At 39.0% G+C, this 20271-nt stretch overlaps 1 protein-coding gene across 2 annotated transcripts in view; it reads left to right on the forward strand.

Annotated features, from left to right (window-relative positions):
• Positions 1-20271, forward strand: part of LOC128878953 (RB1-inducible coiled-coil protein 1) — an 83386-nt gene that overhangs the window by 16564 nt on the left and 46551 nt on the right. For both annotated transcript variants that reach the window (XM_054127641.1, XM_054127642.1), the window contains exon 2: positions 1654-1862. In XM_054127641.1, the coding sequence (XP_053983616.1) occupies positions 1654-1862 (209 nt within the window). The remainder of the gene's footprint in view (positions 1-1653; positions 1863-20271) is intronic.

A 20271-nucleotide genomic window follows, 5' to 3' on the forward strand; every position in this document is an offset into this window, starting at 1 on the left:
TAACTTGGCATCGAAATAAGGAAACCGAAGTGTTTATGACAAATTCATCAATTAAACGTCAAAATGAATATGACGGAGATTAGGACGTACAGAGGTATAATTTTACGCGCGGTGATAATACGAGATATCAAACATAAAACGGTTTATTTGAACGGGTGAAATCATGTCAGCCAGTGACTAATGTTTATTTTGCGGTGTTACGATCAATGATCTGTAACATTAATATTATTACATAAATCTTTCCAATAAGATTTCAAATTAGAATCTTTCACTCTTTCTTCGATAAAAAATGATGAAACCGCCCTTTTTGGTCCGAAAAGATCCAATTCCTCCCTTTAGGATCCCAAGTATCGTTATAAATGTCCACCGTTAGAAGCCATACAAAACGAAAATTCTGTATTTGGTTTCACTCTATCGCCCATGCTCGTTCATGGAAACCGTTTCGCGTGTCACGGTTCGCATAGTCGTAGTAGCCTCGCCTCGGAGTAAATAGAGAGGAATAGAGAGTCACTTTTGAGATCGAAAGCAGGCTCGCGATCCACTCTGTCGGCCGCTCTCCATCGCGGTCGTTTTTCTCATTTTCTACGCCCCCTCCTCTCTCCTTTTCCGCGTGAATTACGGAAACGCATCATCCGGCAATTACGTTAACGCTGCGAGCGCCTTACGAGAATCAGGTCGTCGCTCGGTAGCTCGTAGCCGCTTTGCCGCGCCCGCTTTTACTAAACAACTGGCTCCAACGTTTCCAGAACCGAAGGTGGATCTCGCGCTAGATTCTCTTTCCGCCGCGCAGAATGTCTTCCAAGTTTCCCCAATTACTCCGACTTTTGTTGCCTCGCCTAAGGATACCGGGATCTCCGATACGGTCGGAGATAATCTTGACCTTAATCGCGCATCGACATCGCTGAAGCCGTACAACTGGCCGGGTTTATTGCGGAATTTATTATGTACCAGGACACGGATTTAAGTGGCTCGTTAGAACGGAGAATCCTGTTTTAGGCTTACGCGGGACAATAGCGGGCCGCCAATAGCCGCTTTTAATAAAACCTAGCACATCTTTGAAACACCACGCGTATTACCGTTAAATAATTAAATAATGTTGTAATTTTCTATTATGCGACAACTTTATTATATTACACGTTAGCGTCAACAGTTTTTAGGAGCTTTTTTATGGCAAGTATATGTATATGTTTATCACCCCTTGGTCATTAAGAGTTTGAAACATTTTAGTTCAATATCTCTGGAACTATCAAGCTTCGACCAAAGTTCTACATTACATCGTTGTGTATTTATCAAACTCGGTTGTATATGAATTGTTTTAAAAATCAGTATTATTTTGAAAACTTTTCATGTACAATATTCATTCCTTTTCAATCTGTGTATATATTTCCGATACATACTATAGCAAATATCGTTTATTTCTTAAGCCTAGAGTTTCGAAAGCAAAGAATTCAATTTTGAATTGAATGAAAATAATTAATTGCAATGAAAGCTTTGTAATACATATCGTGCAGAAATTATTTGTTTTTAGGAGGGTACCTTCCAGAAAGTTAGGAAACCATTGCTGCATACAAACAATACGTCTTCTTAGTATTCTTATTATTTGTATCATTGCTACTGTTATTATGTACTAATTCGTAACCTTTTTCTGCGCAGTGTCTCCCACCTGAAGGAAGCGATCGAGCGAGAATGCGGCGTGCACTCTGCGCACCAGGTGCTCCTGATGAGCGGAGGCGAGAGCCTGGAACTGAACGCCCGTGTGTGCTCCTACTCGGCCGGAACCGACACGAATCCGATCTATTTGTTCAGCAAGGCAGCCATCGAGAGCCACCTACCACCCGCGCCGAGCATAGATTATGGTTCCGGTGAGTGACGAGCTTCTTCACCTGTGAATTTCCGTAACCAATCGCGGTCCGCTGGGTTTTCTCTCATTTCCTGCACGGTCGGTCTGAATTCGTTAAGACGATCCCTGATTAAATTCATCCGTTTTATTTCACCTTCCTGGCGAATAGTCGGGGTATACGACGATGGTTATCTAGCGTCCAAGTCGATTTTAGAACGTCCTACGCGGCTAGGAATATAACGAATTGGGTCGATGATTCGAGTTCTCGATGTACGTAGTCGGTGTTCGTGATGTCGAACACCGTTTTTATGAAACCAAGGGGAATATTTTGTTACTCTTTCAGCGAGGTCTTCTGAAGGAATTTTCTTTGTGTTTTTCTATTAGTCTGTAATTGTTTTTAAGTGTACAGTGTCGAAAGAGTTAAGCGTATATACAGACTTCTGTACGTTGCATCCGGATGTTGATTACAAAATTGTACGAGTTGTTTTATACGAGTAGTTAATGGATACAGGGAGGAGATTTGTTACCGAGAGAAATTTATCTAAATCACCATTGTTCTCGGAGTCTTTCAAACAAGTATACAGAAAAAATCACTTTAAAACATTTGTAAACTTGACAATTGTCTCCACTTGGTCGCGCAATCGCATTGGGTAACAAATTAATGGACGTTGAATGGGATAACGCCACTACTGGGAGACATTTACTTTAATTGCTATCATCCAGACTCTGCTAATAGATTCGTTAGAGTAACTACAGCGGAAAATTAACTGTGATATATCGGTAAACTGGAAATATTCCCACCTTGATCGTACCTTTGCGTAACAAATAAATGGACGACGGATAGGACAAGGTCGATAACGGGGGCCATTTGCCTTAATCACCGTCGTTTCGGTCCGCTAAATTCGCAACGACCATTCTCCTCGACGATGTTCGCTTTGTTCGAGCGAACTATTGCGCGCTTCACCGAAAGAATATCTCCGAACGGAGGCGTCGCTAACTATAGAGGATCATTCTTGGCGACAACGGGCAGCTTCGTTAACCGAGAATCGTACCGGAAGGACGCCAGTTAATAACGATCCCAATCGACTCGGTCGCGAGCACAGAGAGAAAAAAGGAGTCTGATGATAGCGATACCTGTGCGACATGGAGGCTACCCCGCAGGTGGCCTTTGTGCGAGCCAACCGCGTGGCTCACGGTACCGTAAACAGGCACAATGGTAAACCTCGACTCGTTTGGTTGTATTTCGTCACCATCTAACGGCCGTGTCGTGTCACTAGAGTCGCTTGCTCTCCCTTAAACAACAAGAACAACGCGAGTTCCTCGAGACTTTCAGGCTAGACTCTCAGCAAGGAGAGAGGATCGTGTTGGAAAGGGTGCCATTTTTGGTATTACATAGTCCGAAAGGAACAATGGATTCTGGTATTTCTAATAAGATTGTTACTTATGGCAGTGCCTCCTTAACCCCCTTTACTAAATTATTTGAAAGACCAAATGGCATTAAAGGCCACCATGTCAAGTTTCGCGATATACTGATAAACCACTCCTTGGACATATAAAGCAAGACAGTGATCCCTGTATAAGAGTCGCGCTACCATATCAACTCTCACGATCGTTTTCAGCAATTATATATCTGGGAGTCTATTATTACAACATTTATTATTCTCTTATATCCATTCCATACTTCCGACTGCGGTATCTATGCAACGAATAATGAAAAATAAGCGCATCTTGTATTCGTTACGCGGAATTTAGATCTAGGTAAGAACTCCGCTCATCCCCGTCGCGGAATGGTGTCAGCGATGTTTTCCACCACTTGGAGCCGCACGTCCCGACGCGTTTGAACGCGTCTGAACGCATTTGAACGCGTCTGAACGCGTTCGTGGGAGGCTCGACGGACTGCGAAGCTAAGCGATGCGCTAACCGTGCAATTTCCATACCGTTAAACCGTTAAACGCGCTTCGTACATTTGGTTCGTTATTACGCGTCTTGATCGCGTGTTACGGCGATTACGATGGTTGAGCTACGATTTCACTATGCGCGTAATACCGCTTGCCGTGAACCCAATTTTCGCACTACCGCGGCGATACGACCGCAAATCTCATGCATTACGAGCCCGGGGACGTTTCCTCGGAAACAGGAATCGCCTGCGTTGCCATGTCGGGCTGCTTCGGCTGTAGACTACTCCAAAGCCTCCTTTGTGTTCCACGGTTCTCTTTGCCCGAACTCTTTGTTTTCTTAATCCTTCGAGGACTAGGTCGCCGCGGAATTAAATGCTCGCTCAAGGCTGCTGGAACAACTGCCGTTAATTTATTCCTTCGTGACTTCATTATTCGACCGACAAGTTTGTGCAAACGTTCGTGATACCGCTTCGGAAAGTCTGCTATCTTTGTCAGTGACAGGCGTCTGCAAACTGAAAAATGAAATATGTAGAAAAAATTGTTGCGATGTTGGAACTACCAACGAAACGGTTTCTTTTAATAGTGTTTCAAGATTTTTATTTTTTGGTACTGGTTAAGCAAGGTGGCTTGTTTTCAGAAGATAAAATCTAAAGGCACGTGGAAATTCCACTTATGATTCATAATCATACGTAAAAAATATGTGCCTCACACTTGTTTAAATTTGCATGAAATTTTTTCTATCGGCATCCAGCGACCAAATATTTCATCAACGTCTTTGTGGATATAAGAAAGAAGAAATTAAAAATCCCAGAACCATTCCTTTGGAGCAGGAAATGGAAGAGGGTACTGTTTGTATTATCCTCCGGCTGTTTTGCGCCTTGAACTCTCTTTGTGTTGAAGTTCGTTTACCTGAACTCTTTGTTGTTTTAATTCTCCGAGGGCTGGGTTGCAGAACAATTAAGTGGCCGCGTTAGGCGAGCGATGGAATTATCTTCGCTATACCCCATCCTATTCTATCTCTCGTCTTTGGACGCATAGCTGCAGCCACATCTTACTGGAAAGTTGCAGAGAATAGCCATTATTAATTCTTACTATTAAATATGATTATTAATTATCGGAGACTATTTGTGCCACGGGATTTATGAATATTTATCTACTCGGTGAAGCTGCACGATGTACTCTACAGAGTATCAGCGATCTGACGAACGCGTATTGTTATCTTACTTTCTTGTAAATGAATCGTACTCGTCAACTTTGCGTTACATAAATTATTATTTCATGTTGCTATCTAGGCTGCTAGGGTACGTGGCTGCAACGGTTCGTGTTTCTCAATTGCTGTTTTTCGATCTATACATTAAAAATATTTAATACTAAAACACTAACCAAATCTAACAAAAATGTTCACATTCACATGAAGTCAGTTGATCGAATCAGAAGGTTCATGTTTCGTTTTACAACCTTCTCATTTAATTAAACATACTCAACTTACTTTCGTCGTCCTCGCTTTATTTTTAATTTCTTCAAACGAGCAACGCGCTGGTCGAGCATTTAAAACCGGATTAGGAACGAAAGAAACGAGAATCTACGAAACCGAAGACAGTACGTGACACATTGACCACGCGAGTCTATCGATTTTTTCTCCATTTTCGTGTCTTTCCTACGCGCTCGGTTCATCCTCTTCGCTTCGAGTTTCGCATGCGGTAATTCACGTTCCTCGTCGCGTACCGGTAATGCGACCGCAGACCACACGTACCCGTTGCGATGCACCCTGCATTGACCGTTTCCATCAGCTCCCGATAAAGTAACGATCGAGTTCCCTTTTATCTGCTCGCACTTTCGATTTTCGACGCGAAACCTGCCTACCATGCGCGTCGATGACCGATCCAGAATAAAGCGTTCTCAATCTTCGGTTGTCTAATTTTACCACTGGACGTTAGCGTTGTTCGAATAATTTATTTTTTCTAAAGGACTTCATAAATCGACTTAACATACAAATATTCTGTCTCACTTTAATATGGTATATTTTTTAATTTTAGAAAATATAGGGATCGTAAATAACGGGAAGTTTGATATAATGGCAAACGTAGACATGCGTCAATATCCCAAAAGAGGTTATTATTATTAACTTAATATATATTTGAGTTTAGAGTCGCAGCAACTTCTTGATCATAAGCGACTACGTTGGTTACCTAGGTAGGTTAGATTTTGTAGTATAGAGTGGCATCCTTGAGGAATTGGATTGTGTTCCATATGGATCCTTGGGTATGAATACCGTATTAGGTTTTATCCCGTGTCTTCGTCTACGTTCGAGATTTCTGCATTCGTATAGGATGTGGTTAATCGCCAGTGGTAGGCTATCGCAGAAGTTACAGCGAAGTCATTCCGCTTTGTTCAGAATTTAACGTGAGGTATGAGGAAAGTGTGTTTGGTCCGCGTGACGGTTTGTTTGAATGAGTTTGACGAATGAGCTTAGAGTCAAAGCATGAAAAAGTAACATTAGAGCCAGTCTGAAGCGGAATAGGCACAGCGTGTATATCGAGCACGGGTATTATTGGGAGTGTGATTTCATTGTTTTTGAAAAACTTCTAAGCCTGTATAAACCTAAAATCCCTACAATAGCCATTAGTTTTTGTGTGACTGGACATTATAGCTTTTCTCTGTCTGTTCATGGTGTAGCCATGCTTAGTGGACATTCTGTGTTGTGTTGTGTTGTGTACGTTACTTCTTTTCGTTGCATTTTAAATATTATTCCATTTTTTCTTTATTTTTATAACATCCTTTCTTGTAATATTCGTTAAATTTTCAAGCTCGAATCTACACACATGCTGTCACGTTGTTTTAAATCAGGTGACGAAACATTGATTGTTTTCATTTACATAACGTCGTTTCTTCGTCCAATTTTTGCAGACGTCTCGTGCGGCAATCGCTTAAAATTCCGCGTCCTTCGTTTGTTGACGAGCTTCCTGACGTTTCTGATTAACAGATTGTTATTCCTGTATTCAAAGTAAATTCTGGATTTTTCCAATTCATTTTGTCGCTTTCGTTTAAATAACGAAACGTTCTCGATATTTTTCCGTATTCCGATAATAAAATTAAATGAAATTCGATATTTTTCTGTTCTCCCAAGGATATTTTACTTTCTATCTCCACCGAACGGTGTATACGTTGCGAGTAAATATTCTAAATAATTATGTTTCATGTACTGTATCAATTTATACCACAGAACCAATTATTTACAATATTATTTACGTACTGCTTTCCAAAATAACAACTATATAATACATCAATTGGGAATCAATCGTGATATAAATAAATTTATTACGTGTGTCGTCCTTTCTATCGTTTGAATATTCATTCTTTCTTCCTAGTTACGCGTGTGACGAAAATTACTATACTATTTTCTCAAGGATTGTTTGTCGGGAATTAAATTATTTGTGTCACCACTTCTCGACGCGATTAGCCATGCAGGCAAACTAATTTATCGAATCCCGTGTTCGCATTAATATTTATACAGCGCTCGTTCGCAGTTAACCCTCTGACACGGTCGCGTCGCAAAAATTGCTAAACAATCCCATGGTACGCATACTACGCGTTTTTTTTCTTTTTCTCCTTGCGGCGTCGTTTAAATCGTTTTTATACTTTCCGTCGCGTTACTGGTATCATTAAACGTCGTGGTTGCGCAGGCCTTGTATACCATCTTGAGCCAAAAAAGCTCACTTCATTTTTTGTCGAGTGGCACATACACGTACTGTGGGACAATTGGAACAATTTTTTTTTATAGATTATCTTAACGCTATAAATATATCTATTCATTTACATTTCAACGTTTCACGGAACACCAAGGTTATTGTTATAGGCTGCGACGTACTTGACACAATATTCTCGCGCAGCCCGTGTAATGTTTTCGTACGCTTAACCAATTATGCTCAATTATTTTATTTTATTATTCTCGTCATTCTTTACAGAGTTGAAATATAGGCAGTGCGAGTACCTACTGTGTTTCAATAATTTTTATAATTCAATTATGACTCAATTATAGATTTACAGTATCGATTATTTTATTATTCTTGACATTCTTCGTTCGTTATCTTCATTCTGATTGTGTTTCAACGATATTTTTAGACAAGACTGTTTTATATTTCCCTACTACTGGCTCTGTGATATCGCGAATAAAGAATATTACCTCAAGTTTATCGCAATCTATACTTGTAATCTCGACGAGAATCAAAATAACACGTTCATATACGTTTGACTTCTAAATAAATAAACCTGCCTCTGGATGTTTATTAATAAAATTTCCACTGATATTTGAATCACCGGAATCGACACAAAGAAAATAGCAAATACACAAAATCAAAACACAGCACTCGACTCCCACGAGATAATTATCGTCGAGAGAATTCTAGATAAAATTAATTTCGTAAGATCTCTAAAGAAATGATCGACATCCTCGTGGACGATTTAGCGGGTCGCGAAAGAAGGGGCCAGGGGAAGGACCGTTAATCGCCAGCTCCATTCTTATCGTTCCTTTCTTGCTCCGTTCCGAGGGACGATCGCGGACGTTCAAGTCGTCTACACCGACACGACGGATCGTAGACGCAACAAGACTTTGACCCGCGTGAACGAGCCTCGTGATCAACTTTGACCTGATTCTTTTATCCGATGGATAACGATCTGCCTCTCATCGCGGGCCGTGTGTCCCGTTTGCTCGGACGACCGATGCCTTGGATTGGCGGCTTCGTCAATTTCGAGACGGAAAGTAGGTCAACTTGCTGCGCCGTTTTCTAAGCAAAATTGGTTAATCGACGAGACGCGTCTAGCTTGTACAGGCTCTTCTGCATTAAGTACTGGTCAAGGTATAAAGGCTGAGGAAACGGGGACCGAAGTACACGAGCTTTCTGGAGTAGTTTAGAAGCTTTCAGTTTGGACTTCGACTCCAAAATGGGTCCTGGTACGTAATTGTGCGAAGATAATTGGCTGATCGACGAGGTACGAAGAGATACTTTAGAGTAAACCCCTTCATTTCACGTGTGCACGTGTATATCATGTTGTCCGCAAAATACACGTGACGGGGACAGTCACGTGAATATACACGTGAGTCACGGGAGGGGATTGTAATAACGCGAAAGGATTTCCATGATTGTACTTAGTTTATGATATACTTGTCATAAATGTTCAAAAAAGTTGTAAATATATGAAAATCTATATGTGTTTATATCTAGAAGTGCGAGTAACTGATTGCGAGATTTCCTTTGTGTGATTACCGTCACGTGAATCCTTTCCGGTGATTCTCGATGTTATGTGAATATAGTCACGTGAATTGATCTCTAAGTGTACAGTCCTCGCGTGTATTTAAATTCATGCAAAAAATCGAAGGCTCTACTTTACAGTTCTAACGTATTCTTACATTAATATTGATCAATATGTCGAAGTTGGGACAATACAGTTCGAGATGTCTTTGTTTCTCGCATTGTTTTACTATCGGTTTGGATATGAAATTGATTTGAGTTGACGTTTTCCAAGTAAAATTGATGAATCACCAAAATTATTCTGTACTATAGATAAAGTATTGTAAGTGTAGATTTAGACATAGAAGCTGAAGCAAGGGAACATTCTTTCCTGTGATTAATTTATGCGACTTTACTCTAACAGGAATTCTGATATCTGAGGCATTTAAATCGGTTTACAGCTGCCAGTTTAGACCCTAAACTAGGCCAACTTGGTACGCGATTGCCTAACTAAATTTAGTTAATCGTCGAAACGCACGAAACTGCTGATGATCTTCTGAAATATGCATTAGTCTGGTCATCAAGCTGGAGAAATAGTGATCTAGATATCATTATCACTCAGATTGTCGTAGGACTGTCAGTTCGGATGTGAAACTGGGTCAACATGGCACATCGTTGTCACAGCAAAATTAGGTAATTAACGAAACACACGAAGCTCTCTGGAGAAACGATATTTGGAATATTTTCGTCTTTTAGCACGTTCTCCAGCTTTCTGTTAACTTATTTTTACATTATAAATTTCTCAATAATTTCTCTCTATTTTATGATGAAACTGACAGGCAAAATACTGAATGAACTCGTCTAAAAAATTTGACAAAATAAGGTATTGGACTGTAAAACGCTGTCGAAGTGCAAGCTAAATCCTTTGGATGACGTACGCTTAACTTTCATCGATATTGACCGAGGAATTCGCTGTGCTTGATTTATTCAAATGAGACATTTCTTTCACGAGTGGGGAGATATGAGAGTTACTGTATGGAAATTATAGGACACAGATGAATACATACGTGTCCGTATAGTATCAATATACAGGAAATGTTTTTGAGTCACGCGAACAATTCCGTCGGTATTCTTTCCATTGCATGACGGACTCTTTTAAAACGAAAGTCCTACACGACAGACTAATGGAATCATTGTTTGTGAAATACGCGTGACAACTCCGCAGGTAAAAATGCAGTCGCGAGGGACGTTTCAAACTTTTTCACCGTTATCGAAAAAGTTTGCCGTCCAAGGTCAGTCTCTTCGTTCCAATTCAAACGAAGTTCGTTCCCGGTGTGGAAGGTGATGGTTGCTTCTTGGAAATCCTAATTATCTTTAATGACAATTAGAAACACAAGTCACCGCTGTCAGGCAAGCGGTAATATTTAATATTGTCACTGGGTAAACAATATTTTGAACGCTTTTTTTTTCTAAGAAGGCATTCTAGCAAAATCATTTTACAATTAATGTTTTTTGTTGGTTTTCTTGATCCTCAGATGAAGAGAAGACTAGGTTTTCGGAGCGCGGTTACTTTCGCTCATTCCGAATTTCACAAAGAATGTTACAGAAACTTGTTTACACAAAATCTGTTACAGAAATCGCTTATACTAATTTTTATCCGCACAAAGGAACAAGCGCACATCTAAATTACTTCAGTAATAGATATAAACGTAATAAACAAAATTTTTAGAAAGTAAACATTTCAAAAAAAAAAATAAAAACAATGCAGCGAAGGTACTTCCAACTTCCGAAAAATCTAGACTTATCTTTTTTTTTCAAAATTCGACTTGTACATCTTAAAGAAAAAGAAATAATTACTCATTTGTTGCGTGTAACGGGTTGGAATAATATCTCCCGCATGCACGAAACGCGCGAGACACGTGTTCGGAGGAAAGTCAAGGCGAAGAAAGCATTCTCTCGTGCGACTAGCCAGTTGTCACGATCTACATACGTTCGAGCACTCGACGACCAGGCCTCTCGCACGCTCTATCGATAGTCGAAGCCGCTTACGTGACGTTTTCTCGTCAGCTGACGATACGGCATGCGAGACCTCGTCCCTCGATCGCCAGGAGCAACGATTGCATTCACGGAAACGCGGTTACGATGCTATGTCTGCAACGATTGCGATATCATAATTGATTGCGAGGATAGCCGAACCAGTTTAAAACGATATTCCACCATACGTAACGCGTGTATCATTTTCATCTAATTGCAACTTTATCTACCACTTCATTTGTCTACATTGCACGTAATTCCTGAAAACAGGAAAAAAGAGTGTTCTTCTTAATTTGATCTCCGCTATCAAATAACTTTTATAACCATCGCAAAGTTTTATGTTTACACAAAACTTTAAAAAGCTTACAAAGTTTTAATAAAATGCTACGAGAAGAAATTATTTGCACAAAGTTGCTTCACGCAGTGAAATTATATTATGGATAAAGATACTCACGATTTACTTTTTGGACTCTATAGAGCAAATACAAATTTTCTTTATTTACTATCATAATTAAATTTTATCGAACACTCCAGGGCGTAAAATGCAGTTACTATTGTTATCTTGTTTTATTTTATTGTTGTAAGGAACAAAGCAGGAAAAAATTATGTATTATAAGCATATTTCCTTAGCAATATCATACTTGTTTTTACATAACGGAACAATGATACGAAAGAAGAAACTATGTTATACTATGTGTACTGCAAGGAATTAGCAAGCTCGAGGTCGAAGCGTTTATATAATTGTTAAATGGTACGCTTGTGCAGACGGCCATTTTACGTATGTCTCGCGGTTCAAATTTAGTGATATCTGTCTGCTTGAATTTTCGATAATATCTTTCCAGGAAACATTAAACTGAAGTTTGAAAAATATTGAACTTACACGTGATCGTTGCCAATGGAGAGTTAGATGCTCTTGTCATTATCGCGATGATAATATGATCTTCAAACGATTCCGAGCACGAAAATTGCCGTTGCAACACAATCTCGCATGGTTAATTTTAGTTTCTAAATTCGTCTCGTATTCCTGCAGACTCGATGGTTATTACATTTTGCAGGAGGATGGGTATTTTAAACCGAACGCCGCGGCTATTGTTTGAGTAGATATTACGACAGATGTTCAATATCAATAGCCAGATTTTTACCAGATGTAGACTGAATCCAAAGCAAACGCAACTGCCTAGTCGAAATTAGACAGGGATTATGTTGTCACGTGTTATCGAAGTCTTCGGAATATCAATTTCGATATTTCCCAATACCACAATTGCTCCTGGCATATAAATCCAGTTTAAACATAAAATGGAGCCTGTTATCTATTTAAATGCAATCAGTCCTTTAATTCTATGTCTATTGAAGAGATTTGTCTAAATTAAACGATTGGTTGTTTTCGTTATTTTGTTGAAAATTCCAAATTACTTTCCTTGGAACTTCATCCGTGATACTACAAAACAACAATTTTCGTAATTTCCCTTACAATTTCCCTTACTCCAGAAGGATGTTCCAGTGATCACAGAGTTTCAAAATGTTGGTTTTCCAAGCAAAGTCTCTTTAATGTGTTACATTCATAAACAGATGTTCGAAGTTTCTAACTGGCCTCCATTGGCCACACACGTTACTATATGTCGTATTGCACGTATCGACTGTCGCACACGTACAAGCTCCATCGATTGATTTCTAATTGTATTGCGTGCACTGTATGTGCATCCTTGCAATTTCTAAAGAGTTTCTACCGATGTAGAATACATTATTTTAAGCGACCTTGTCGTCCATTCGAGTAGATTTTATTATATTTAAAGGGTTACATGCCCTCTATTATAATAAGCATACAGTCCATAAAAATTCCACGAGGGGAACAAGTAACGAGAGAACAATTTTTATACAAATTTGTCTTTATACTTACCAAGGCCACGAGTTATTAGTTTTCAACAGAAAAGTAATCTATTTGACTTCCAAACAAAATTGAATTTGAATTAGTTACTTCGCTTTCACTATCACTCGAAATGTTAAATTGTTTTTCCCCAACAAATATATGAGTCTTGGTGATGTAAATGAACTGCTACGTATATGAAACAATAGCTTGGTTACTTTTGACACTTATTACTTTCGATATCGACCTCCCCTACCAAAAAGGTTAAACTTTAAATCCTGTGCATAGACGAACAGGACCCTAACCAATTTGATGAAAGAGTAGAATTCGAGCTGGAGTTTATCTCAGTCGAAGTCCGTCAGTTCCGCCGGAGATTTCGTTGCAAATAGGATGGTTGAATTCGGTTCGAGATTCGCTAATTTTTCACGGGATCCAGGAAAAAGGGGGTCAGGATTTTCAGCAGCAGAAAGCATTGCGCGGATTTCTGCTCTCCCGTTCAGGTACAACTGGCTCTGCCATCGTCGATATCTTTCACTGGCCATCGAATTCAATTGGCTCCGTGTCGGTCAGCTGATTCTCGCTCGTGGCGCAAGGTGCGTGCGAAATTGGATTTCGCGTCGTTGGGTCGAGGAGTCTAGAAGGCATCGCCGACCTGGTTCCTATACGAACGTTGCGCAGCGGAGCAAAATAAAAATATAAAAGTGGATAACGTGTAATCTTTATTGGGCATTTTAACACTGGACCTATCGACCATCAACAGCGAGTATTATTTCTATCACCTCTTTAAAATTAGAGAAAGAAGAAGCAAATCAGTTTATCGATATAAGTAGTTTCCTATTTCGATAATTGAAATCTAAAATTGGGGCGGAAGTATGCTTAATCAAGTATTTTAAAAAGAAATTCGAGGTGCAAAGCTTGGTAGTTCTGGTGTTAAACTAAAATTTCTGTAGAGTAGTTCATCAGAAAATCATGAAGATTTATATGGCTTTTCTATTTGATGTATGTAGAAATTGATTATCTGCCATCACGTTTCATTTTATTCTTGCTTTAACAGCGTTCTTCTCTTTTCGATAATAAAAGAAGCAAAATATGTCGAAACTGCTGAACAAAACTGCACAGACAATTGTTGCAATCGGATTGTTTGAAGAGCGTTGTATGTATTACAAGCACAATAGACGATACATATTTACAATAGAATTAAGCTATAAATTACGAGTGTAAATAAAAGAGACACACGAGTTTGCAGAAAGATAAGGATATTATAAAAATGTTAAAGAGAATTAAAATCAAACGTTTCATTTCACTTCCCAATGCCTGAGCTGCGTGCGTCATGTGAAAATACTGTACGCCCATTTTTGTCGTCTTCTTTATAGGCCTTGCTTCTTCTTTTTTTTTTTCTACTCGTTGGCCTTGAAAATTTATGCGACACGGTTCAGTTCGAGCATTTCTCTGAGCGGACCGTGTCGTTAGGTCTTTGACCTGATTGTGAGATTCGACGCAAATACAACGGGCGAATGGGACTTGACATTTTTGGGAGCTTTCTTGCGCAACTTCTTCTCTTTCTTCACTAATTTCTGCGTCGTAGAAATCGTCGCCTGCGTCTTTCTACTCGTGAGAATTGTTGAGTGAAAAAATGATTATTGTCATTAAATTTTTGAGAAGTTTGTTCTTTGGAAGCCTCGACTGTTAAAAGCCACAAAATGTAAAACTTAACTAATATCGCGAATGTGTCTTGCAACACTCAGCTTTTTTATTGCAATAATCGCATACATACAGGAGTATTCAGGAGTCGATATTGTTTACCGTGATATTTTTTTACTCCGATTCGTCAGCCGCGTTATTACAGAACGAGTTCGCGATACGACCGCCGATATCAGCTCGCAGAAGTCACCGCGAGAACGTTCTCCTCGAGCTGCATTTTAATAAATCTCCGCGGTTCAACGACTTTTATCTGGTTATCAAAATTTGTGTTTCTCTCAGCGAAAGCTGTCTCCGTTCGATTGCACGGTTGCACACGTGCGCCGTGGTGTATCGCGTGCGATTCGACGGACTTGTCTTTTTTACGTGTTTGCATAGATGTTTCTCGTGTCTGGTATCGCGTATTACCGATTGATTGCGGTGGCCAGCGAGGAGAGAGGTGCATCCACCAGCTGACGATAATCGTGTAAACGTAGTTTTCGTTCGCTAGTATCGCGTTCGCGGAGAAGACGCCTCGATGGAGGATCCCTCCAGTAGGGAGACACTCATGTTACGACTGCGTGTTTGTCGCTTTCATTAGCCTGATAATGTTCTTGTTTATTGAAGTAACGATTACTCGTAGATACGGCTACACGCGAAGCTTTTTATTCTACGTATCTCTTCGTTGTCTCTTTTTGGGTTATTTTGACCTACAGTCTTCTGTGCGCTTTGTTTCAATGATCTACAAATGTACTCGTTCTTCCGTTGTTACTCTCTTTCTTTCCTTCTTTCCACTCGTGTTTCTCGCTCCTATTCGAAATAATACGCTTCGAAAAACTGACCTCGACAGAGTTTACCTGTGTGCCATGAATTTAGAAACTCGTCTCGATCATCCGACGACCCATTTTCCAAATTTGGCACACCGTATCACGCGCGCGTGTGCACGGACTTTGTCGCGGAGTTAAATGCAATGCATAAATATGTATCTTTACACGGACTTTGTCACGAGTTAGATGAAGTACGCAAATAAATGCGCACGGACTATGATACATTCAAATTATTCTTTGCAGAGGGAATAGAAAACCGTTAAAAAAAGTGTGCGGTTCAATGCTTAGTGGGCTGCGATGAATGCAACGTTTCGTTAAAGAGCCGCCGAACGAAAGCTCTGTTGCGATACCTGTGCATTCGAAGCGAGAACAATTCGAACGTTTGCATCAAAGAAAATAATTTATTCCAAGAAACATTCGCTGTTGCACAAGCACAATTACATCAGAGCCCGTAACGGAAAAATTTGCAACCCGAAACGCTGTATCATACTGTAAAACAGTGTTTCTCAGACCGTAGTACGCGACCATGTGGATGGGTGGTTCTTCGAGCTCTCGGAAGAAAGCAGAAGATAGCAATTAGGTAGTTTGAAATAATGACAAATAACGATATTTCGTTTAGCTACATATAAATTTGTTATTCATGGAAACTGCTATAACTTTCGAACGGCTCAGTAAAACGACTCCAAATTTTTTGAAGGACCTTAGGAAACTTGTTGAAATAATCTAGAATTTTTTTAATAAATACTAACTATTTTAATATATCTCTCAAACATTCTTAACGTTTGTATTCATTTTTTTTTTATGAATAAATATTAAATTCGTACGATAAAGGCCGAAAATTAATTTGTACATCTAATATACATACCCAATATCTATAAATGGACCGATAGTTCGCCTTTATCGAAAGAGGGAAAGTTTGAGAAACACTGCTGTAAAATACGTGTACAATGATTGAGCATAACAAGAGTCATCGGATTAAAACGAAAACGTAAATACATCGGTTCTCGTCTTACTTGTTACTTACTTTTTTACAGTAATTGCCGTGGCAATATATTCGCGTATCTTGAACGAATAACGCGAGATCGCTTACGTGTCGGATTCACAGGCAGTTTTTTTTTCCACTTTCCAGTCCTTGAGACAAAGCGAAACGCGGTTGCAATAGTACGCGCGCATTAAAACGACGTTGACTTCGCGGCCCTATTTATCGTCTTTCCTTGGACACTTTGTACACAAGTGTTCTTCGTCGACACATCCATTCGCGATTGCTACACTCCGCAACAAAATTGCGGGATCGAACCGTAATCGATTGGAGATAATAGAACACATCGATCATTTTCTGAAAAATAGTCGTACAATCCTGGGAAAAAATACAGTTTTAACCTCGACGTCTTAGCTCTCGCATCTCATCGAGCAATTTCTTTGATGATGCTTTTCCAAAACAGTGTCATCACTTCCGAGTCGATCGTGTCGACTGTGTATAGAGCATGCATAGAGTGTACAGAGTATACGCTGTATCAGTTTAATATCGTATGTTGTATATTTAAACATTTTTAAAGGTATCGTGGTTGCAAATAATGGTAATTTTGATGCAAAAACAAACGTACACATGTGTCTGTCAATATCCCTCAAGAGATTAATCTTGAAATCGGTATCTCTTTTTTTAACCGACTTCGAAAAGGAGAAGGTTACTCGATTCGACATGTATTGTTTTTTTTTTGTAGACAATTATTTTACATACAATTATGGAATTGTTGGAGTTTTCTAGTTTTCAGGTAATTACAAAGTGCAATTACAAAGTGCAATTACAATTTTGACGCGGAGTGTATTTTGCGATATGAAATATTACGCGACGCGCGATGTCACGGTATTTTTAGAGACCGTTCGCGTGCCGTGCGATTAGTTCGACGTAGGCTCGATTGGAGGAGAGCTCGGGGTGAATTCGCATTCGTTAAGGTAACTGGCGATAATTATCAGTTCCGTGTTCGAACGGATCGACGGGAACGGCAGATAGCTGGGCAAATTTGGAATAGAAACGCTTGAGACGCTATTTCCAGACCGCGGATATCGAAGGAAATGCGGAGGAAATAGCGTATCAAACATAAGAACGAAAATCAAGCAGCCACTTTATTTCGCATTAGTCTTAATAGAGTCGTTAGTAAGTTAGCATCGAGTCATCTTCGCATGCTTTCAGATATAAAAATGAAATTTAATAAATTATTCTTACGTAATCGTTTTGAAGAAAAACATGATGACGCAACTGACGAATCTGGATTGCCGTATATTTTTACTGATCACTTACCAATTACGCTTAATGATGCTTCATCAATCATTTTATGAAGATACTTTTAGTAATAATTATCACACATGACAAAGTTGGATATATGTAACAATAATGTTCAATCTAATGGTGTACATGTCAATTCATGCATTTATGACAACTGTAAATATGCAAAAACGTACGAAAATATTAACAAATGCAAGAACGTAAAAAAAATAACATACACTATACTATATATAATAATACACTAACTTACAATATACAGGATATATATGCAGAATAAATACCCCTAGATATATATCAAAAGACACACCTTTATGGAAGTTTCAATTGTTCATTCGTGCCTATAAAAATGCGAATGATAAATATCCATAATTTAACAGACTGTCGAATCTTGCTTTATGGAGATATCCAGGAAACTAAAGTGTTTTGTAATAGCGTAAAAAATTTCCGTACACGTGGTAGACTTGAAAAGTTTCATTGAGTGAAGTAAGCATAATTGCGTTAATTTGACACGCAGTTTGCAATAGTCGTAGACTCGGGAATAGCGTTTGCACGGAGCCAGCGCGGTTCCGCGTGGACCTTCGAGGTTTTCTGCCCTTGAACTCCGCGAGGTCCCTCCATTCCGCGAATCTCCTTACGTTATCGCAGTGGCACGGAACGCGGGAACTTTCTGGTACACGGAATTGCATCGAACACACAGTGAAAGTGACTCCACTCGAGGAAGCGTAAATTGCAGTGTACTCGCGTCGGGCAATTTTTCTACACCGCGAAATGATCGATGACCTAATCAACGTGGCGAGCCTTTTATTGATGTAGTTATCCTTATGCCGATAGAAGGAAACAGAAAATGATATATGCACTGCTATTAATCAGACGTCAAATATAAATTAACCGTAAAGTTTATGGTACGTAGAATATTCGTATGTAACGATAATAAAAAAAACAATTTTTGCGTAATATACTATGGACATTACTTTCATTCTTATACTTAGTACGCAATTAATAACAATACAAAATGAACAAGATAATAGTACGTAGATTAATTTACGATGCGAGTACTTGACTGATATTTCATACAGCTATTTTATCAGTGTATTGCGTAAATGCTATTTTATTTTAGCAGGGAGTGTTTCATTGGGAATGACCTTGAATCTGAAAGTACATCACTTACGGAATCGTTGGAATTATTTGTTTTACGTTAGGTAACACTTGGTAATCATTCAAAAGTCTATTCAGTCTAGTGAGTCAACGTCTATGAAATACTGTCTGTTACTTCCTATGTGCCATTTTCTATCTTCTGCATCCAAGAACTAGGAAATAGTACACAGAAGGTTACTTTAAGTAAGAAGTCGATCTAACCTTAAACCGAATAGATTATTTCAAGAAATATCACGAGTAAGTATCGAATGTTATACATAGCTATCATATTCTGCACTATCTACCCCTATCAAATCTGTTTTAGACGCCGAACGAAATGCTATTTTCTCACAATTTTCTCTGGATTTGTCCAATTTGTCCAAGCACTGTGCTCCTAGTAATTAAATCAATATTTTATTTCAAGTGAAATCAAGCGTAAATATATAATATTTTTCTTCGCATATAGATACCGAATCAAATATATCTCCTCGCAATCGTATCACATTTTATACTACTCAATTCTACCAAATGTATTTCGAACTTCTCTAACCGTCTAGCGCCTGGCATATAAACCGAATATTTTATTATAAGTGAAATCGAGTGTGCATATTATGTAATATTTATCTCCTACACGAACAACGATCGTAATGGGAGTGGTATTTTCTCGTGGTTACGTCACGTATTTACACTACTTACTCCTATCGAATCTGTTTCAAATTTTTCCAACCACTGGTTACAAAGTACCACCTGGCGATAAAACACGGATTACTGGTTATCACACTGGATGCGTTATCAGTCCAAACAGGAGAATCACGTTCCCCGATCAATGTTTACAAAAGATGTTGTAGATGTCATAAATACCTAGTAGGAGAACGCTATATCATCAAGAACGGCTACCAGAACAATGGGAAAAGTTTTCTGAAAATTCAATTGACCGTGAACTCTGCCCGTGTCGCTATTTCTCGTTGTTTGAGTGGGCGCGAATCGTCTACGTGAATTTTCATAGGAATAATGGAACGCGCGTTACGTCCACTCGTTTTTCCTTCCATCTTTTTTCATTCTGTTTACGCGGTTTCTCGTGCCCGTGAACGGAATACGTACGTGGTTCGACGCGCGACACGGAATGACGCGATTTTAATTTAAAGCAGACAACCTGGCACCAAGCGAGTCGGGTCGAGTGCTCGTTCGATCGCAGCGTTTCTCAATCTCTACCTTAATTAGGGTACTCTTCGATGTCTCCGCAGGCTAGAATTAAATTCATTTTTTAGTATATTTTTATAATGTTTCTGAACGTAATGTATACATGGTTTTTTTAAATTTTGATTCTACTTAAATGAAATAAATAAAATTTATGAAATAAATGAAATAAATAAAATTTATGAAATAAATGAAATAAATAAAATTAATTTTCCTAAAACTTAGCGTGCTAACTGATATTTTACGTGCTATCCTGTATTTTATTTAAATTGAATTGAAAATTGAAAA

The sequence above is a fragment of the Hylaeus volcanicus genome, chromosome 6 (assembly GCF_026283585.1).
Source record: "Hylaeus volcanicus isolate JK05 chromosome 6, UHH_iyHylVolc1.0_haploid, whole genome shotgun sequence".
Classification (NCBI taxonomy): Eukaryota; Metazoa; Arthropoda; class Insecta; order Hymenoptera; family Colletidae; genus Hylaeus; species Hylaeus volcanicus.